Consider the following 22500-nt stretch of genomic DNA (forward strand, 5'->3'; position numbering starts at 1 on the left):
CACACACACACACACACACACACACACACACACACACACACACACACACACACACACACACACACACACACACACACACACACACACACACACACACACACCACACACACACAGTCTGTGTGTTCCTGTAGGATTCACCCCTGAAGACAGTCTGTGTGTTCCTGTAGGATTCACCCCTGAAGACAGTCCAGTTGTTTGTAGATAGAGTAACTGCTATAGTGTCATGTTAACCACCCCTTGTGTGTTCCTGTAGGATTCTCCCCTGAAGGCGGTCCAGATGCTGTGGGTGAACCTGATAATGGACACCTTTGCGTCCCTGGCCCTGGCGACCGAGCCCCCCACCGAGGCCCTGCTGATGAGGAAACCGTACGGCCGCAACAAACCGCTGATCTCCAGCACCATGACCAAGAACATCCTGGGACACGGCATCTACCAGCTGGTGATCATCTTCTCCCTGCTGTTCGTCGGTACGTCATTATTATTTTATCAGTCCTCTCCTATCTGTTATTTATTGGACAATATATAGAGAGAGGACAGGCAGAGGAGATGGTGTGCTGAAATAACAGTGGGCCGGATTAGAACCCAGTTTATGTGTTCCGGAATCCAGAGGCAGCGGCTTAGACAGACAGACAGCTAGGATGATAATGGTGCCGGAGGGGATGGCTGCCGTTTTACGGGCTCCTAACCAACTGTGCAATTTTGTGTGTTTTTTTTCACATTGTTTGTAACTTATTTTGTACACAATGTTGCTGCATAGACTCTCTTATGACCGAAAAGAGCTTCTGGATATCGGAACAGCGATTACTCACCTCGGACTGGACGAAGATTTTTTCTTTAATGAGTCTGACGCGAAGGATATACTGTTTCTCCGAGACCAGGCCCAAATCCCTGTCATACGCGTGAAGAAAAGATGGAAATACAGGGGGCGGAGATTGGCGTGCCTAGTGAGAACTCGTCAGCGAGTGGGTAACCCGACACTACCATCCGTTCTATTGGCTAACGTGCAATCACTGGAGAATAAACTGGATGAGCTCCGTTCGAGACTATCCTACCAACGGGACATTAAAAACTGTAATATCTTATGTTTCACAGAGTCATGGCTGAATAAAGACAGGGATAATATACAGTTGGCTGGGTTTTCCGTGCATCGGCAGGACAGAACAGCTACGTCTGGTAAGACGAGGGGTGGGGGTGTGTGTCTATTTGTCAATAACAGCTGGTGCACGATGTCTAATATTAAGGAAGTCTCAAGGTATTGCTCACTTGAGGTAGAGTACCTCATGATAAGCTGTAGACCACACTATCTCGTAGCTCCAACCCACAGCACACACACACACACACACACACACACACACACACACACACCAATTGATTAATGGACTGCTGAATATATTTTATTTATCTTGCTTTGTTTGCTCTTTCCAGTATTATGTCGATCTCTGATAAGCTGCCCAGGAAAGGGCTGAAAATAGCCCATATTAATATATGTAGCCTTAGAAATAAGGTTCATGAAATCAATAACTTGCTAACATCAGATAATATTCATATATTAGCCATTTCTGAGACTCACTTAGATAATTCATTTGATGATACAGCAGTAGCAATACAAGAATATAACATCTATAGAAGAGACAGAAATGCTTATGGGGGAGGTGTTGCTGTATATATTCAGAGCCCTGTCCCTGTAATGCTTAGAGAAGATCTTATGTCAAGTGTTATTGAAGTGTTGTGGTTGCAGGTTCACTTGCCATTTCTAAAGCCTTTTCTTTTGGGGTGTTGCTATAGGTCACCAAGTGTGAACAGTCAGTATCTAAATAATATGTGTGAAATGCTTGATAGTGTATGTGATGTAAACAGAGTGGTCTACTTTCTTGGGGACCTGAATATTGACTGGTTTTCATCAAGCTGTCCGCTCAACAGGACGATTCTCACTGTAACCAGTTTCTGTAATCTGGTTCACGTTATTAATCAACCTACCAGGGTGTTTTTCAAACACTACAGGAACAAGATCATCCACATGTATCAATCACATTTGTACTAATACTGTAGAACTTTGTTCTAAAGCTGTATCCGTACCCTTTGGATGCAGTGATCACATATATCCAGGAAGCTAGTGGCTATATCCAGTGGCTATATCCAGGAAAGCCAAAGTTCCAAAAGCTGGGCCTAAAATAGTGTATAAGGGATCATACAAAAGATGTTGCTGTGACTCTTATGTGGATGATGTTACAGACATTTGTTGGTCTAATGTGATTAATAAGGAGCATCCAGACGCTGCACTTGATGAATTTATGAAAGTGCTTCTTCCAATGATTGATAAACATGCACCTGTTAGTAAACTGACTGTTAGAACTGTTAAGGCTCCATGGATTGATGAGGAATTGAAAAACTGTATGGTTGAAAGAGACGGGGCAAAAGGAGTGGCTAATAAGTCTGGCTGCACATCTGACTGGCTGACTTACTGCAAGTTGAGAAATTATGTGACTAAACTCAACAAAAAGAAGAAGAAACTGTATTATGAAGCCAAGATCAATGATCTAAAGAATGATGGAAAAAAGTACTTTCAATGAAATGATGGGCAGAAAGACAATTTCAACTCAATCTTTCATCGAATCAGATGGCTTATTCATCACAAAACGATTTGATGATGCCAATTATTTTAATGATTACTTCATTGGCATAGTGAGCAAACTTAGGCAGGAAATGCCAACAAAGAACAGTGGGCCATCATATTCATGCATAAAAAAAACCAATAATGGAAGAAAAGCATTGCAAGTTTGAATTTTGTAAAGTTAGTGTGGGAGAGGTGGAAAAATTATTTTTATCGATCAATAATGACAAATCTCCTGGCATTGACAACTTAGATGGAAAGCTACTGAGGATGGTAGCTGACTCTATAGCCACTCCTATCTGTCATATCTTTAATCTGAGCCTAGAGGAAAGTATTTGTCCTCAGGCCTGGAGGGAAGCCAAAGAAATTCAGCTACTCAAGAATGGTAAAGCAGCCTTTACTGGTTCTAACAGTAGACCTATAATCTTGCTGCCAGCTCTTAGCAAACTGTTGGAAGAAATTGACCAAATACAATGCTATTTCTCTGTAAACAAATTAACAACAGACTTTCAACATGCTTATAGGGAAGGGCACTCAACATGTACTGCACTGATACAAATGACTGATGATTGGTTGAAAGAAATTGATAATAAGAAGATTGTGGGAGCTGTATTGTTAGATTTCAGTGCAGCCTTTGATATTATTGACCATAACCTGTTGTTGAAAAAACGTATGTGTTATGGCTTTTCAACCTCTGCCATATCGTGGATTCAGAGCTATCTATCTAATAGAACTCAAAGGGTTTTCTTTAATGGAAGCTTCTCTAATGTCAAACATATAAAGTGTGGTGTACCACAGGGCAGCTCTCTAGGCCCTCTACTCTTTTCTATTTTTACCAATGACCTGCCACTGTCATTAAACAAAGCATGTGTGTCCATGTATGCTGATGATTCAAACATATGCGCATCAGCAACCACAGCTAATGAAGTCACCGAAACCCTTAACAAAGAGTTGCAGTCTTTTTTGGAATGGGTGGCCACTAATAAACTGGTCCTGAACATCTCTAAAACGAAGTTCTAGACCTCAGCTGAATCTGGTAATGAATGGTGTGGCTGTTGAACAAGTTGAGGAGACTAAATTACTTGGCATTACCTTAGATTGTAAACTATCATGGTCAAAACACATAGATGAAATGGTTGTAAAGATGGGGAGAGGTCTGTCAGTAATAAAGAGATGCTCTGCTTTTTTGACACCACACTCCAAAAAGCATGTTCTGCAGGCTCTAGTTTTGTCTAATCTTGATTATTGTCTGCAAGGAAAGACCTAGTTAAGCTGCACCTGGCCCAAAACAGAGCGGCACGTCTTGCTCTTTTTTTGTAATCAGAGGGCTGATATAAATACTATGCATGCCAGTCTCTCTTGGCTAAGAGTTGAGGACAGACTGACTGCATCACTTCTTCTTTATATAAGAAACGTTAGTGTATTGAAAATCCCAAATTTTTTGCATTGTCAACTTACACACAGTTGAGACACACACACTTACCCCACCAGACATGCCACCAGGGGTCTTTTCACAGTCCCCAAATCCAGAACATTCAAGAAAGCGTACAGTATTATATAGAGCCATTATTGCATGGAACTCCGTTCCATCTCATATTGCTAAAATAAAAAGCAAACCTGGTTTCAAAAAACAGATAAAGCAACACCTCACGGCACAACGCCTCTCCCCTATTTGACCTAGATAGTTTGTGTGTATGTATTGATATCTAGGCTGTGTGTGTCTTTAAAAAAATAACATATGTAGTTCTGTCCTTGAGCTTTTCTTGTCTATTAATGTTCTGTATTATGTCATGTTTCATGTTTTGTGTTGACCCCAGGAAGAGTAGCTGCTGCTTTTGCAACAGCTAATGGGGATCCTAATAAAATGCCAATACCAATCTACCAAGAGAGTTTTCATCTATATTTTTTGTAGCCGTCTATTTACCACCACAAATCGATGCTGGCACTAAGACCGCACTCAACGAGCTGTATAAGGCCATAAGAAAACAAGAAAATACTCATCCAGAAGAGGTGCTCCTAGTGGTAGGGGACTTTAATGCAGGCAAACTTAAATCAGTTTTACCTAATCTCTACCAGCATGTCACAACCAGAGGAAAAAAAACTCTAGACCACCTTTACTCCACACACAGAGACGCATACAAAGCTCTCCCTCGCCCTCCATTTGGCAAATCTGACCATAATTCTATCCTCCTGATTCCTGCTTACAAGCAAAAACTGAAGCAGGAAGCACCAGTGACTCGCTCAATACGAAAGTGGTCAGATGACGCGGATGCTACGCTACAGGACTGTTTTGCTAGCACAGACTGGAATGTGTTCTGGGATTCATCCAATGGCATTGAGGAATATACGACCTCAGTCACCGGCTTCATCAATAAGTGCATCGACGACGTCGCCCCCACAGTGACCGTACGTACATATCCCAACCAGAAGCCATGGATTACAGTGACGCGAGCCTACCAGACGATCTAAATGCCTTTTATGCTCGCTTCGAGGCAAGCAACACTGAAGCAAGCATGAGAGCACCAGCTGTTCCGGACGACTGTGTGATCACGCTCTCCGTAGCCGATGTGAGCAAGACCTTTAGACAGGTCAACATTCACAAGCCGGCAGGGCCAGACAGATTACCAGGTCGTGTACTCCGAGCATGTGAAGACCAACTGGCAAGTGTCTTCACTGACATTTTCAACCTCTCCCTGACCGAGTCGTTAATACCTACATGTTTCAAGCAGACCACCATAGTCTCTGTGCCCAAGAAAGCGAAGGTAACCTGCCTAAATGATTACCGCCCCATAGCACTCACATCGGTAGCCATGAAGTGCTTTGAAAGGCTGGTCGTGGCTCACATCAACACCATCATCCCGGAAACCCTAGACCCACTCCAATTCGCATACCGCCTCAAGAGATCCACAGATGACGCAATCTCAATCGCACTCCATACACACCAAGACAGTCATGAAGAGGGCACGACAACACCTTTCCCCCTAAGGAGACTGAAAAGATTTGGTATGGGTCCACAAAAAGTTCTACAGCTGCCCCATCGAGAGCATCCTGACTGGTTTCATCACCGCCTGGTATAGCAACTGCTCGGGATCTGACCGTAAGGCGCTACAGAGGGTAGTGTGTACGGCCCAGTACATCACTGTGGCCAAGCTCCCTGCCATCAAGGACCTCTAAACCAGGCAGTGTCAGGAGGAAGGCCCTAAAAATTGCAAAAGACTTTGATTAAAGTATCCTTCTGGCTAGCATTGTTCTGTTGTAGCAAAACACCTTGGTCTATTTAAGGGGAATGTTCCGGATTTTACACCCTGAAAGTAGTGTATGGGCTGCGAGAAACTGCAATCCATGGTTCGGTTTTCTCTAAACAGCCCCTACAAACTTCAGCTTACTTTAGCCCCACCAAAAAAATATATTAGAATGAAAGGGATTCCTCCAGGTGAGCAGATTTTTAACAACAATATATCGGTCTCTTCTCTCTCTCTCTCTCTCTCTCTCTCTCTCTCTCTCTCTCTCTCTCTCTCTCTCTCTCTCTCTCTCTCTCTCTCTCTCTCTCTCTCTCTCTCTCTCTCTCTCTCTCTCTCTCTCTCTCTCTCTCTCTCTCTCTCTCTCTCTCTCTCTCTCTCTCTCTCTCTCTCTCTCTCTCTCTCTCTCTCTCTCTCTCTCTCTCTCTCTCTCTCTTTCTCTCTCTCAGGTGAGCAGATCTTTGACATAGACTGTGGTCGCAACGCTCCGCTCCACTCCCCTCCGTCAGAACACTACACCATCATTTTCAACACCTTCGTCCTCATGCAACTCTTCAACGAGATCAACGCCAGGAAGATACACGGAGAGAGGAACGTCTTCGATGGAATCTTCAAGAACCCCATATTCTGTTCCATCGTCTTCGGAACATTCGCCATCCAGGTAGGTACAGCGTTGCTTGTGTCCCAAATGGCAGCCAATTCCCTACATAGTGCACAACTTTCGAACAGGGCCCATAGGGAATAGGGTGCCATTTGCGACACAGCCATAGTCTTCCTCCAAAAGCTACGTCTACATGCTAACCTGACTGATCGTCAGTTCAGACAGCAATGACACCCTATTCCCTTTAGAGTGCAATACTTTCTGGTCAAAGTAGTGCATTATATAGGGAATAGGGTACCATTTGGAACGCAGATTATGGGTAGGACCTGAAGCTTACTGCAGCACTGTTCCTGACCTGATGCATAGTCCAAAACAAGAGACCAAAACAGATCCCTGATCGCTGAAGCCTCTGACTTCAAAACAGATCCCTGATCGCTGAAGCCTCTGACTTCAAAACAGATCCCTGATCGCTGAAGCCTCTGACTTGTGCGGAAAAACATACGGCTGGGAGCAAAGTGCTAATTATTTCACATCTGTATGTGATCCTAGATTGTGATCGTGCAGTTTGGAAGTTTTATATTCCCCCCCCCCCCCTGTGTGTGTGTGGGTATCATGCAGTTTCATAATGCAGTTTCCTATCTGTGTGTTTAAAGTTTGTGATCGTGCAGTTTGGAGGGAAGCCGTTCAGTTGTACTCCTCTGGATTTGGAGAAGTGGGGCTGGTGTACTTTCCTTGGACTGGGAGAGTTGGTCTGGGGACAGGTAAGCATACATTGACATACCTATAAATATACATTGACATACCTATAAATATACGTTGACATACCTATAAATATATCTTGACATACTGTACCTATAAATATACCTTTATATGCCTTGACAAACCTTTAGATAGCGTTAACCATATCTTTACATAGCTTTGACCATACCTTTACACACCTTGATACAGTGCATTCGGAAAGTATTCATACCCCTTGACTTTTTCCACATTTTGTTACGTTACAGCCTTATTCTAAAATTGATTCAATTGTTTTTTCCCCCCTCATCAATTTACACACAGTACCCCATAATGACAAAGCAAGATCAGGTTTCATCAGACCAGAGAATCTTGTTTCTCATGGTCTGAGAGTCCTTCAGGTGCCTTTTGGCAAACTCCAAGCGGGCTGTCATGTGCCTTTTACTGAGGAGTGGCTTCTGTCTGGCCACTCTACCATAAAGGCCTGATTGAGTGCTGCAGAGATGGTTGTCCTTCTGGAAGGTTCTCCCATCTCCACAGAGGAACTCTGGAGCTCTGTCAGAGTGACCATTGGGTTCTTGGTCACCTCCCTGACCAAGGCCCTTCTCCCCCGATTGCTCAGTTTGGCCGGGCGGCCAGCTCTAGGAAGAGTCTCGGTGGTTCCAAACTTCTTCCATTTAAGAATGATGGAGGCCACTGTGGGGACCTTCAGTGCTGCAGAAATGTTTTGGTACCCTTCCCCAGATCTGTGCCTCGACACAATCCTGTCTCAGAGCTCTACGGACAATTCCTTTGACCTCATGGCTTGATTTTCATTGAATTTACCACAGGTGGACGCCAATTAAGTTGTAGAAACATCTCAAGGATGATCAATGGAAACAGGATGCACCTGAGCTCAATTTCGAGTCTGATATCAAAGGGTCTGAATACTTATGTAAATATCTCCCGAGTGGCGCAGTGGTCTAAGGCACTGCATCGCAGTGCTAGCTGTGCCACTAGAGATCCTGGTTCAAATCCAGGCTCTGTCGTAGCTGGCCGTGACCAGGAGACCCATGGGGCGGCGCACAATTGGCCCAGCGTCGTCCAGGGTAGGGGAGGGAATGGCCGGCAGGCATGTAGCTCAGTTGGTAGAGCATGGCGTTTGCAACGCCAGGGTTGTGGGTTTGATTCCCACGGGGGGCCAGTATGAAAAATAAAAAAAATATATGCACTCCCTAACTGTAAGTCGCTCTGGATAAGAGCGTCTGCTAAATGACTAAAATGTAAATGTAAAATGTAAATAAGGTATTTCAGTTTTTTATTTTTAATAAATTTGCTAACATTTCTAAAAACGTGTTTTCACTTTGTCATTATTGGGTATTGTGTGTAGATTGATGAGGGAAAAAATAATTGTATCCATTTAAGAATAAGGCTGTGTTACAGCCTGAATTCAAAATTGATTAAATTGATTTTTCTCTGTCACCCATCTACACATGATGGCAAAGTAAAAACATGTTTTTAGAACTGTTTGCTAATTTATTGAAAATTAAATACAGCAATATCTCATTTACATAAGTATTTATACCCCTGAGTTTACAGCTGTGAGTCTTTCTGGGTAAGTCTCTAAGAGCTTTCCACACCTGGATTGTGCAATATTTTCCCAATATTATTTTCAAAATTCTTCAAGTTCTGTCAAATTGGTGCCTTGTTGCAAACAGGATGCATGTTTTGTAATATTTTTTATTCTGTACAGGCTTCCTTCTTTTCACTCTGTCATTTAGGTTAGTATTGTGGAGTAACTACAATGTTGTTGATCCATCCTCAGTTTTCTCCTATCACAGCCATTAAACTCTGTACTTGTATGAAAGTCACTATTGGCCTCATGGTGAAATCCCTGAGAGGTTTCCCTTCTCTCCTGCAGCTGAGTTAGGAAGGACGCATGTATCTTTGTAGTGACTGGGTGTATTGATACACCATTCAAAGTGTAATTTTTAAATTGTAAACTTCACCATGCACACTCCTGAACTTATTTAGGCTTGACATTAAAAAAGGGGTTGAATACTTATTAACTGAAGACATTTCAGCTGTTCATCTTTTATTAATTTGTAAAAATTAGGAGAAACATAATTCCGCTTTGACATTATGGGATATTGTGAGTCGGCCAGTGACCCAAAAAATCTACATTTAATCTATTTTAAATGCAGGCTGTAACACAACGAAATGCGGAAAAGTCAAGGGGTGTGAATAATTTCTGCAGTCACTGTACCTTGACATACCTTGACATACATTGACATAACAATAAACATACCTTAACATCCATGAACATAGGTATAGGCATTTCTTTATATTTAGTCTGTTGCTTAATATTTGTCACGATCGTCAGGGAGAGACCAATGCGCAGCGTGATGAACGAACATGTTTACTTTATTTAATTAAAGTGCACACACGAAACAACAAAACAATAAACGACTCGTGAAGTCCACGGTAACAATGACCGACACGGAACAAGAATCCACAAACACAAAGGGAAAACAGACAGTTTAAATATGGCTCCCAATCAGAGACAACCAGCCAACAGCTGACACTCGTTGCCTCTGATTGAGAGTCACTCAGGCCAACATAGAAATACACAACCTAGAACACCCAACATAGAAACAGAACACATAGAATGAACACACCCTGGCTCAACATATAGAGTCCCAGAGCCAGGGTGTGACAGTACCCCCCCCCTAAAGGCGCGGACTGCGACCGCGCCTCAATAAGAGCAAAACAGGGGAGGGCTGGGCGGGCATACCTCCTCGGCGGCGGTTCTGGCTCCGGCCTTGCCCACCACCCTCCAATAATCCCCCCATAGCGCCCCTGGTCCGGTCTGGCCCCGCTGGCTGGAGCTGACCTGGACGTAGCAGGAGCGGCTAGCTTCAGCTCCGTTGTGGAGCAGTTGAGCGGTACCTGATTTGGCACCGATGACCCAGGCACGGGTTGTGCCGGACTGACGACGCGCACCCCTGGCTTGGTGCGAGAGGCAGGAACTGACCGGACCGGTCTGACGATGCGCACCCCTGGCTTGGTGCGTGGAGCAGCAACGGGCCGGATCGGGCTGACGATGCGCACCCCTAGCTTGGTGCGTGGAGCCGGAACGGGCCTTACCAGGCTGACGACTCGCACCCCTGGCTTGGTGCGTGGAGCCGGAACGGGCCTCACCGGACTGACGACTCGCACCCCTGGCTTAGTGCGTGGAGCCGGAACGGGCCTCACCGGACTGACGACTCGCACCCCTGGCTTGGTGCGTGGAGCCGGAACGGGCCTCACCGGACTGACGACTCGCACCCCTGGCTTGGTGCGAGTAGCAGGAACGGGCCTCACCGGACTGACGACTCGCACCCCTGGCTTGGTGCGAGTAGCAGGAACGGGCTGGACCAGGCTGACGACTCGCACCCCTGGCTTGGTGCGAGTAGCAGGAACGGGCTGGACCAGGCTGACGACTCGCACCCCTGGCTTGGTGCGAGTGGCAGGAACAGGCTGGGTCGGGCTGGCGACTCGCACCCCTGGCTTGGTGCGAGTGGCAGGAACAGGCCGGGCCGGGCTGGCGACGCGCACCGTAGGCTTGGTGCGAGTGGCAGGAACAGGCCGGGCCGGGCTGGCGACGCGCACCGTATACTTGGTGCGAGTGGCAGGAACAGGCCGGGCCGGGCTGGCGACGCACCCCGTAGGCTTGGTGCGTGGAGCAGGGACAGGCCGGGCTGGGCTGGCGACGCACCCCGTAGGCTTGGTGCGTGGAGCAGGGACAGGCCGGGCTGGGCTGGCGACGCACACCGTAGGCTTGGTGCGTGGAGCAGGGACAGGCCGGACCGGGCTGGCGACGCACACCATAGGCTTGGTGCGTGAAGCAGGAACAGGCCGGACCGGGCTGGCGACGCATACCGTAGGTTTGGTGCGAGGAGCAGGAACAGGCCGGACCGGGCTGGCGACGCGCACCGTACACTTGGTGCGAGGGGCTGGAACAGGCCGGACCGTACTGGGGACACACACCACTGGCTCTACCTCGGGATCTGGAACGGGCCGGACCGGACTGGTAACACACCCCAGTACCTCTCGCCGTGCCTCTACACCTTCCCTCCCTGCTTTGACCAGTGGCCCCCGTAACCTGGTGGCCTTCTGAATCCGCCCCTTTTCTGCCTCCGTCAGCCCCGTCGTCCATGCCGTGTGCCCCCCCCTAAAAAATGTTTTGGGTTGCCTCTCGACCGTCCGACGCTGACACTGCTTACGCCGTTGCTCCTCTCTCCGTCGCCTCTCAACTGTCTCACTCCATGGCCGGCGATCCATCCCGGCCAGGATCTCCTCCCAGGTCCAGGACCCCTGCCCGTCCAAAATCTGTTCCCACGTCCAGGCTGCCGATTCCTGGACACGCTACTTGGTCCTGGTATGGTGGGTTCTTCTGTCACGATCGTCAGGGAGAGACCAATACGCAGCGTGATGAACGAACATGTTTACTTTATTTAATTAAAGTGCACACACGAAACAACAAAACAATAAACGACTCGTGAAGTCCACGGTAACAATGACCGACACGGAACAAGAACCCACAAACACAAAGGGAAAACAGACAGTTTAAATATGGCTCCCAATCAGAGACAACCAGCCAACAGCTGACACTTGTTGCCTCTGATTGAGAGTCACTCAGGCCAACATAGAAATACACAACCTAGAACACCCAACATAGAAACAGAACACATAGAATGAACACACCCTGGCTCAACATATAGAGTCCCAGAGCCAGGGTGTGACAATATTACTGTTCTCCTTGTTTAGGCTCCATTTTGTAAAACATTTTGTATAGAAATACATACTAAATGCGTTATGGTTTTCATTAAAGAAACCTGAACATTGCATGTAGTCATGTATCTGAGTTCTTTCAGCTTACATTTTAAACCCCTGCTTGGGAGAGAATCATATCTCCCCTCTTTCCCCCTTGTCTGTGTCACAGAATCATATCTCCCCTCTTTCCCCCTTGTCTGTGTCTCAGAATCATATCTCCCCTCTTTCCCCCTTGTCTCCCCCCAGGTGATCGCCACCATCCCTAACAGCAAGCTACGGTTCCTGCGAGGGGCGGGCCAGCTGACCAAGAAGAATGAGATGCCTGGAGACGAAGACATGAACGAGGACAATGAGGAGATTGACCACGCGGAAAGAGAGCTGCGACGCGGACAGGTCCTCTGGTTCAGGGGGCTGAACCGCATTCAGACTCAGGTGAGGAACCAATGACAAGCTGTGGGAGGGAAAGAGGAACCAATGACAAGCTGTGGGAGGGAAAGACAGACCAAGAACACTGTGAAAATACTACTGTAATGAAATATATATGGACCGAGAACACTGTGAAAATACTACTGTAATGAAATATATATGGACCGAGTACACTGTGAAAATACTATTGTCATTAAATATATATGGATCCACTCGATTATTGAACTTATTGAACATTTGACCGAAATATTGCAATTACGATCTCTTTTACACCTATCAGAGTGGATTTGAATGAGTAATATTATTGGATAGTAATAAATTAGTATTAATAGTATTAATAGTAATTATCTATTTCAGGACCTTTATTATTTCTGTTGTAGATATACAGTGGGGAAAAAAAGTATTTAGTCAGCCACCAATTGTGCAAGTTCTCCCACTTAAAAAGATGAGAGAGGCCTGTAATTTTCATCATAGGTACAAGTCAACTATGACAGACAAATTGAGAAAAATAAATCCAGAAAATCACATTGTAGGATTTTTAATGAATTTATTTGCAAATTATGGTGGAAAATAAGTATTTGGTCACCTACAAACAAGCAAGATTTCTGGCTCTCACAGACCTGTAACTTCTTCTTTAAGAGTCTCCTCTGTCCTCCACTCGTTACCTGTATTAATGGCACCTGTTTGAACTTGTTATCAGTATAAAAGACACCTGTCCACAACCTCAAACAGTCACACTCCAAACTCCACTATGGCCAAGACCAAAGAGCTGTCAAAGGACACCAGAAACAAAATTGTAGACCTGCACCAGGCTGGGAAGACTGAATCTGCAATAGGTAAGCAGCTTGGTTTGAAGAAATCAACTGTGGGAGCAATTATTAGGAAATGGAAGACATACAAGACCACTGATAATCTCCCTCGATCTGGGGCTCCACGCAAGATCTCACCCCGTGGGGTCAAAATGATCACAAGAACGGTGAGCAAAAATCCCAGAACCACACGGGGGGACCTAGTGAATGACCTGCAGAGAGCTGGGACCAAAGTAACAAAGCCTACCATCAGTAACATACTACTAGGCCCGTCTGAAGTTTGCTAGAGTGCATTTGGATGATCCAGAAGAGGATTGGGAGAATGTCATATGGTCAGATGAAACCAAAAGATAACTTTTTGGTAAGAACTCAACTCGTCGTGTTTGGAGGACAAAGAATGCTGAGTTGCATCCAAAGAACACCATACCTACTGTGAAGCATGGGGGTGGAAACATCATGCTTTGGGGCTGTTTTTCTGCAAAGGGACCAGGACGACTGATCCGTGTAAAGGAAAGAATGAATGGGGCCATGTATCGTGAGATTTTGAGTGAAAACCTCCTTCCATCAGCAAGGGCATTGAAGATGAAACGTGGCTGGGTCTTTCAGCATGACAATGATCCCAAACACACCGCCCGGGCAACGAAGGAGTGGCTTTGTAAGAAGCATTTCAAGGTCCTGGAGTGGCCTAGCCAGTCTCCAGGTTTTTCAACCCCATAGAAAATCTTTGGAGGGAGTTGAAAGTCTGTGTTGCCCAGCAACAGCCCCAAAACACCACTGCTCTAGAGGAGATCTGCATGGAGGAATGGGCCAAAATACCAGCAACAGTGTGTGAAAACCTTGTGAAGACTTACAGAAAAGGTTTGACCTGTGTCATTGCCAACAAAGGGTATATAACAAAGTATTGAGAAACTTTTGTTATTGACCAAATACTTATTTTCCACCATAATTTGCAAATAAATTCATAAAAAATCCTACAATGTGATTTTCTGGAAAGAAAATTCTCATTTTGTCTGTCATAGTTGACGTGTACCTATGATGAAAATTACAGGCCTCTCTCATCTTTTTAAGTGGGAGAACTTGCACAATTGGTGGCTGACTAAATACTTTTTTTCCCCACTGTATGTATTAGTGGCAGTAACCCAGGACATTAGATACCTACCTGCTCAGCTCCATCTCTACCCTGCTGGGGTGTTTGTCTGCTGTATCTAAACGTGGAGTACCCTCAAGGACCCATAGTAGGACCTTTATCATTACGCCTGTATATAAATGTGGAGCAGCCCAAGGATCCGTTATCATTACGCCTGTATCTAAATGTGGAGCAGCCCAAGGATCCGTTATCATTACGCCTGTAAATCAATCCATTTGTTGCAGTATTCCTTGGCTTAGACACTTTGCATGAAGCTTCAACAGGAAGTGCTCAGCTCCATCGGTACCTGGTCCAGACCAGACCCTACAGTAGAACATGTCTGGTGTCACCACCTGTCAGTCTATCGTAGCCTGTCTGTCACCACCTGTCAGTCTATCGTACTACTATAGCCTGTCTGTCTGTCTGACCTGTCTGTCTGACCTGTCTGTCTGACCTGTCTGTCTGAGCAGCCTGTCTGTCTGTCTGACCTGTCTGTCTGACCTGTCTATCACCACCTGTCAGTCTATCGTACTACCATAGCCTGTCTGTCTGTCTGACCAGCCTGTCTGACCTGTCTGTCTGACCTGTCTGTCTGACCTGTCTGTCTGACCTGTCTGTCTGACCTGTCTGTCTGAGCAGCCTGTCTGTCTGACCTGTCTGACCTGTCTGTCTGACCTGTCTGTCTGACCTGTCCGTCTGACCTGTCTGTCTGACCTGTCTGTCTGACCTGTCTGTCTGACCTGTCCGTCTGACCTGTCTGTCTGAGCGGCCTGTCTTGTGTTCTCCTCCTCCTCCAGATCGATGTGGTGAACACGTTCAAGAGCGGCAGCTCCTATCAGGGCCAGCTGCGGAGACAGTCCTCCACCACCAGTCAGAACCAGGATGTAACCAATGTTTCTAGTCCCAGTCACGTGTCCTTGTCCAATGCCCTTTCTCCTACCTCTCCTGCCAGCGCTGCTGCTCCCGCTGGGCGTGAGTCACTGTCCTCTGTCAGCTTCTGCTGCTTCAGGGGTGTCTCCCAGTCTCCTACCGTAGCATGTATCCCTTTACATTTACGTTGTAAAACTCCTTGTTTTTCTAGAAATCCTGTTGGAATAAGCAAGGTAAGCAGGAAATCAGTGAATCCTCCAAACAAAAAAAAAACAGGATTTCTGGAAAACCTGGGAATTTTTTGAACGTTTTGCAACCCTAGTCTGAAAGTTGGTCCTGGTCAGGTAATGGAGAAACTCTAAAGGTTACTGTTAATCCATCCATCCTACAGTCCAGAGATTCTTCTTCCTAGTAGTTAATTTACACCAGTCTGGTTACCAGATCTGTAAGGGTTCTAGGTAGATCTAGCTAACTAGTTGATAATGACCATGACCGTGTGACCAAGCCAAGGTTGCAACAATTCTGTAATTATCAACAACAAAAAATCCCAGATTTGCCAGAAATCCTGGTTGGAGGATATCCTGCTTATTCCGTCCTGATTCCACCGGGTTTTTCCTGAAAACACATTTTTGCAACTCTAGCTAGGCTAATGGATCAGGATTTAATATATTTTTAATGGGTGGCACCTCTGAAGACATTTTCTCTAGATTTGCTTATTTTCTTTCTGCATTTTCTTTTGCTTCAATTATTTTTAAATCTTCTTGTTGACTTTCTGTTCATCTGTGGCTTGGCTCCCTGAGAGTGCTGTTGTTTCAATGTTACATGTCTTTGTTTTCCCAGAGTGCTAAGAGTGGAGTGAGGTTACCGCCCACGGCGTGAATTTCAGGTTGTGAGTCCCTCCATTGTCTGATAAACTTGATGTAGAATTAATTCAACAAAAACTCACCGGGGCTGGGTAAACATTCAAGTATAAGCCAATGGTATAATTTCTTACTGTGAGTTTCAGCCAATGGTATAGGGGCATGGATCAGAAAACCAGTCAGTATCTGTTGTGACCACCATCTGCCTCATGCAGTGCGACACATCTCCTTAACATAGAGTTGATCAGGCTGTTGATTGTGGAATGTTGTCCCACTCCTCTTCAATGGCTGTGCGAAGTTGCTGGATATTGCCGGTAACTGGAACACGCTGTCGTACACTTCGATCCAGAGCATCCCAAACATGCTCAATGGGTAACATGTCTGGTGAGTATGCAGGCCATGGAAGAGCTGGGACATGTTCAGCTTCCAGGAATTGTGTACAGATCCTTGCGACATGGGGTTGTGCATTATCATGCTGAAACATGAGGTGATGGAGAAATATGAATGGTATCTCTGTTGCATTCAAATTGCCATCGATAAAGTGCAATTGTGTTCGTTGTCCATAGTTTATGCTACGTTGATATCAGCAATCATCATTTACATTTTAGTAGACGCTCTTATCCAGAGCGACTTACAGTTAGTGAATACATATATATATATTTTTTATACTGGCCCCCCGTGGGAATCGAACCCACAACCCTGGCGTTGCAAACGCCATGCTCTATCAACTGAGCTACATCCCTGTCGCGGCCGGCTGCGACAGAGCCTGGATTCGAACCAGGATCTCTAGTGGCACAGTTAGCACTGCGATGCAGTGCCTTAGACCACTGCGCCACTCAGGAGTGATCAGTCCTCTAGTGAGGACGACGAGCACACAGATGAGCTTCCCTGAGACGGTTTCTGACAGTTTGGGCAGAAATCCTTCGGTTGTTCAAACCCACAGTTTCATCAGCTGTCTGGTGGCTGGTCTCAGACGGATGTGGAGGTCCTGGGCTGACGTGGTTACATGTGGTCTGTGGTTGTGATGCCGGTTGGACTTACTGGCTAATTCTCTAAAACGACATTGGCGGCAGCTGATGATAGAGAAATTAACATTCAATTCTCTGGCAACAGCTGGGGTGGACATCCTGCAGTCAGCAGGCCAATTGCATGCTCTCTCAAAACTTGAGACATCTGTGGCATTGTGTTCTGTAACAAAACTGCACGTTTAGAGAGGCCTTTTATTGTCCCCAGCACAAGGTGCACCTGTGTAATGATCATGCTGTTTAATCAGCCTCTTGATATAGCATACCTGTCAGGTGGATCGATTATCTTGGCAAATGAGAAATGCCCATTATCAGGGATATAAACCAATTTGTGCACAAAAGTTGAGAGAAATAAGTTTTTGTGCGAATGGAACATTTCTGGGATCTTTTATTTCAGCTCATGAAACATGGGACCAACAATTTACATGTTGTGTTTATATTTCTGTTCAATGTAATATACACTGCTCAAAAAAATAAAGGGAACACTAAAATAACACATCCTAGATCTGAATGAATGAAATAATCTTATTAAATACTTTTTTTCTTTACATAGTTGAATGTGCTGACAACAAAATCACACAAAAATTATCAATGGAAATCAAATTTATCAACCCATGGAGGTCTGGATTTGGAGTCACCCTCAAAATAAAAGTGGAAAACCACACTACAGGCTGATCCAACTTTGATGTAATGTCCTTAAAACAAGTCAAAATGAGGCTCAGTAGTGTGTGTGGCCTCCACGTGCCTGTATGACCTCCCTACAACGCCTGGGCATGCTCCTGATGAGGTGGCGGATGGTCTCCTGAGGGATCTCCTCCCAGACCTGGACTAAAGCATCCGCCAACTCCTGGACAGTCTGTGGTGCAACGTGGCGTTGGTGGATGGAGCGAGACATGATGTCCCAGATGTGCTCAATTGGATTCAGGTCTGGGGAACGGGCGGGCCAGTCCATAGCATCAATGCCTTCCTCTTGCAGGAACTGCTGACACACTCCAGCCACATGAGGTCTAGTATTGTCTTGCATTAGGAGGAACCCAGGGCCAACCGCACCAGCATATGGTCTCACAAGGGGTCTGAGGATCTCATCTCGGTACCTAATGGCAGTCAGGCTACCTCTGGCGAGCACATGGAGGGCTGTGCAGCCCCCCAAAGAAATGCCACCAAACACCATGACTGACCCACCGCCAAACCGGTCATGCTGGAGGATGTTGCAGGCAGCAGAACGTTCTCCATGGCGTCTCCAGACTCTGTCACATCTGTCACGTGCTCAGTGTGAACCTGCTTTCATCTGTGAAGAGCACAGGGCGCCAGTGCGAATTTGCCAATCTTGGTGTTCTCTGGCAAATGCCAAACGTCCTGCACGGTGTTGGGCTGTAAGCACAACCCCCACCTGTGGACGTCGGGCCCTCATACCATCCTCATGGAGTCTGTTTCTGACCGTTTGAGCAGACAGATGCACATTTGTGGCCTGCTGGAGGTCATTTTGCAGGGCTCTGGCAGTGCTCCTCCTGCTCCTCCTTGCACAAAGGCGGAGGTAGCAGTCCTGCTGCTGGGTTGTTGCCCTCCTACGGCCTCCTCCACGTCTCCTGATGTACTGGCCTGTCTCCTGGTAGCGCCTCCATGCTCTGGACACTACGCCGACAGACACAGCAAACCTTCTTGCCACAGCTCGCATTGATGTGCCATCCTGGATGAGCTGCACTACCTGAGCCACTTGTGTGGGTTGTAGACTCCGTCTCATGCTACCACTAGAGTGAAAGCACCGCCAGCATTCAAAAGTGACAAAATCATCAGCCAGGAAGCATAGGAACTGAGAAGTGGTCTGTGGTCACCACCTGCAAAACCAGTCCTTTCTTGGGGGGTGTCTTGCTAATTGCCTATAATTTCCACCTGTTGTCTATTCCATTTGCAAAACAGCATGTGAAATTTATTGTCAATCAGTGTTGCTTCCTAAGTGGACAATTTGATTTCACAGAAGTGTGATTGACTTGGAGTTACATTATGTTGTTTAAGTGTTCCCTTTATTTTTTTGAGCAGTGTATTTTAAGGGTAGAACATATCAATGTTGCTACTGTAATATCATGTTTTGATAGGTATTTTGAAACAACAACAGCAGCTAAACAGCAATACTATGGGCCCTGTACTTGACCGTTTACTCAGCCATGCATGGAGCTGAGCTCGGAGAAACACACCACTATTATCTAGTTGTACAGCTAGTCGTCTGTGTGCCTGTGTTCTGTTCTGTCATCACCACGTGCAGACAGCAGCATAACTACATGGTCTTGTCCCGTTGCATGTTCCACATTGTCTTGTTGGTTGTCTGGATGGTTGGTTGGTGGTAGAAGCTTCTGGTCTGCTTCCATTGTCTTGTTGGTTGTCTGGATGGTTGGTTGGCTGTTGAAGATTCTGGTCTGCTTCCATTGTGTTGTTGGTTGTCTGGATGGTTGGTTGGTTGTTGAAGCTTCTGGTCTGCTTCCATTGTCTTGTTGGTTGTCTGGATGATTGGTTGGCTTTACAAGCTTCTGGTCTGCTTCCATTGTCTTGTAGTTTGTCTGGATGGTTGGTTGGCTGTTGAAGATTCTGGTCTGCTTCCATTGTCTTGTTGGTTTTCGGAATGGTTGGTTGGCTGTTGAAGCTTCTGGTCTGCATCCATTGTGTTGTTGGTTGTCTGGATGGTTGGTTGGCTGTTGAAGATTCTGGTCTGCTTCCATTGTGTTGTTGGTTGTCTGGATGGTTGGTTGGCTGTTGAAGCTTCTGGTCTGCTTCCATTGTCTTGTTGGTTGTCTGGATGGTTGGTTGGTTGTAGAAGCTTCTGGTCTGCTTCCATTGTCTTGTTGGTTGTCTGGATGATTGGTTGGCTGTACAAGCTTCTGGTCTGCTTCCAGTGTGTTGTTGATTGTCTGGATGGTTGGTTGGCTGTTGAAGATTCTGGTCTGCTGCCATTGTATAGTTGGTTGTCTGGTTGGTTGGTTGGTTGTTGAAGCTTCTGGTCTGCTTCCATTGTGTTGTTTGTTGTCTGGATGGTTGGTTGGTTGTTGAAGCTTCTGGTCTGCATCCATTATGTTGTTGGTTGTCTGGATGGTTGGTTGGTTGTTGAAGATTCTGTTCTGCTTCCATTGTGTTGTTGGTTGTCTAGATGGTTGGTTGGTTGTTGAAGCTTCTGGTCTGCTTCCATTGTGTTGTTGGTTGTCTGGATGGTTGGTTGGCTGTTCAAGCTTCTGGTCTGCTTCCATTGTGTTGTTGGTTGTCTGGATGGTTGGTTGGCTGTTGAAGATTCTGTTCTGCTTCCATTGTCTTGTTGGTTGTCTGGATGGTTGTTTGGCTGTTGAAGAATCTGTTCTGCTTCCATTTTGTTGTTGGTTGTCTGGATGGTTGGTTGGCTGTTGAAACTTCTGGTCTGCTTGCATTTTGTTGTTGTTTGTCTGGATGGTTGGTTGGTTGTTGAAGCTTCTGGTCTGCTTCCATTGTGTTGTTGGTTGTCTGGATGGTTGGTTGGCTGTGGAAGCTTCTGGTCTGCTTCCATTGTGTTGTTGGTTGTCTGGATGGTTGGTTGGCTGTCGAAGCTTCTGGTCTGCTTCCATTGTGTTGATGGTTGTCTGGATGGTTGGTTGTTTGTTGAAGCGTCTGGTCTGCTTCCATTGTGTTGTTTGTTTTCTGGATGGTTGGTTGGCTGTGGAAGATTCTGGTCTGCTTCCATTGTGTTGTTTGTTGTCTGGATGGTTGGTTTGTTGTTGAAGCTTCTGGTCTGCTTCCATTGTGATGTTGGTTGTCTGGATGGTTGGTTGGCTGTGGAAGCCTCTGGTCTGCTTCCATTGTGTTGTTGGTTGTCTGGATGGTTGGTTGGCTGTTGAAGCTTCTGGTCTGCTTCCATTGTGTTGTTGGTTGTCTGGATGGTTGGTTGGATGTTGAAGCTTCTGGTCTGCTTCCATTGTGTTGTTTGTTTTCTGGATGGTTGGTTGGTTGTTGAAGATTCTGGTCTACTTCCATTGTGTTGTTGGGTGTCTGGATGGTTGGTTAGCTGTGGAATCTTCTGGTCTGCTTCCATTGTGTTATTGGTTGTCTGGATGGTTGGTTGGCTGTTGAAGCTTCTGGTCTGCTTCCATTGTGTTGTTGGTTGTCTGGATGGTTGGTTGGCTGTTGAAGCTTCTGGTCTGCTGCCATTGTGTTGTTGGTTGTCTGGATGGTTGGTTGGTTGTTGAAGCTTCTGGTCTGCTTCCATTGTGTTGTTGGTTGTCTGGATGGTTGGTTGGATGTTGAAGCTTCTGGTCTGCTTCCATTGTGTTGTTGGTTGTCTGGATGGTTGGTTGGCTGTTGAAGCTTCTGGTCTGCTGCCATTGTGTTGTTGGTTGTCTGGATGGTTGGTTGGTTGTTGAAGCTTCTGGTCTGCTTCCATTGTGTTGTTGGTTGTCTGGATGGTTAGTTGGTTGTTGAAGCTTGTGTTGTTGGTTGTCTGGATGGTTGGTTGGCTGTTGAAGCTTCTGGTCTGCTTCCATTGTGTTGTTGGTTGTCTGGATGGTTGGTTGGTTGTTGAAGATTCTGGTCTGCTTCCATTGTGTTGTTGGTTGTCTGGATGGTTGGTTGGTTGTTGAAGCTTCTGGTTTGCTTCCATTGTGTTGTTGGTTGTCTGGATGGTTGGTTGGTTGGCTGTTGAAGCTTCTGGTCTGCTTCCATTGTGTTGTTGGTTGTCTGGATGGTTGGTTGGTTGTTGAAGCTTCTGGTCTGCTTCCATTGTGTTGTTGGGTGTCTGGATGGTTGGTTGGCTGTGGAAGCTTCTGGTCTGCTTCCATTGTTTTGTTGGTTGTCTGGATGCTTGGTTGGCTGTTGAAGCTTCTGGTCTGCTTCCATTGTGTTGTTGGTTGTCTGGATGGTTGGTTAGTTGTTGAAGATTCTGGTCTGCTTCCATTGTGTTGTTGGTTGTCTGGATGGTTGGTTGGTTGTTGAAGCTTCTGGTCTGCTTCCATTGTGTTGTTGGTTGTCTGGATGGTTGGTTGGCTGTTGAAGCTTTTGGTCTGCTTTATTGTGTTGTTGGTTGTCTGGATGGTTGGTTGGTTGTTGAAGCTTCTGGTCTGCTTCCATTGTGTTGTTGGGTGTCTGGATGGTTGGTTGGCTGTGGAAGCTTCTGGTCTGCTTCCATTGTTTTGTTGGTTGTCTGAATGGTTGGTTTGTTGCTGAAGCTTCTGGTCTGCTTCCATTGTGTTGTTGGTTGTCTGGATGGTTGGTTGGTTTTTGAAGCTTCTGGTCTGCTTCCATTGTTTTGTTGGTTGTCTGGATGGTTGGTTGGCTGTTGAAGCTTCTGGTCTGCTTCCATTGTGTTGTTGGTTGTCTGGATGGTTGGTTGGTTTTTGAAGCTTCTGGTCTGCTTCCATTGTTTTGTTGGTTGTCTGGATGGTTGGTTGGCTGTTGA

At 46.1% G+C, this 22500-nt stretch overlaps 1 protein-coding gene across 1 annotated transcript in view; it reads left to right on the forward strand.

Annotated features, from left to right (window-relative positions):
- LOC311138286 (plasma membrane calcium-transporting ATPase 2-like) overlaps positions 1-22500 on the forward strand; it is a gene marked incomplete at both ends in the record, with an annotated part of 135727 nt that overhangs the window by 111818 nt on the left and 1409 nt on the right. The window contains 5 exons of the mRNA XM_084172967.1: positions 254-467; positions 6300-6511; positions 7105-7212; positions 12227-12412; positions 15139-15225. Coding sequence (XP_084029093.1) covers positions 254-467; positions 6300-6511; positions 7105-7212; positions 12227-12412; positions 15139-15225 — 807 coding nt within the window. The remainder of the gene's footprint in view (positions 1-253; positions 468-6299; positions 6512-7104; positions 7213-12226; positions 12413-15138; positions 15226-22500) is intronic.

Source organism: Coregonus lavaretus, assembly GCF_964263955.1.
Source record: "Coregonus lavaretus genome assembly, chromosome: 12".
Lineage (NCBI taxonomy): Eukaryota > Metazoa > Chordata > Actinopteri > Salmoniformes > Salmonidae > Coregonus > Coregonus lavaretus.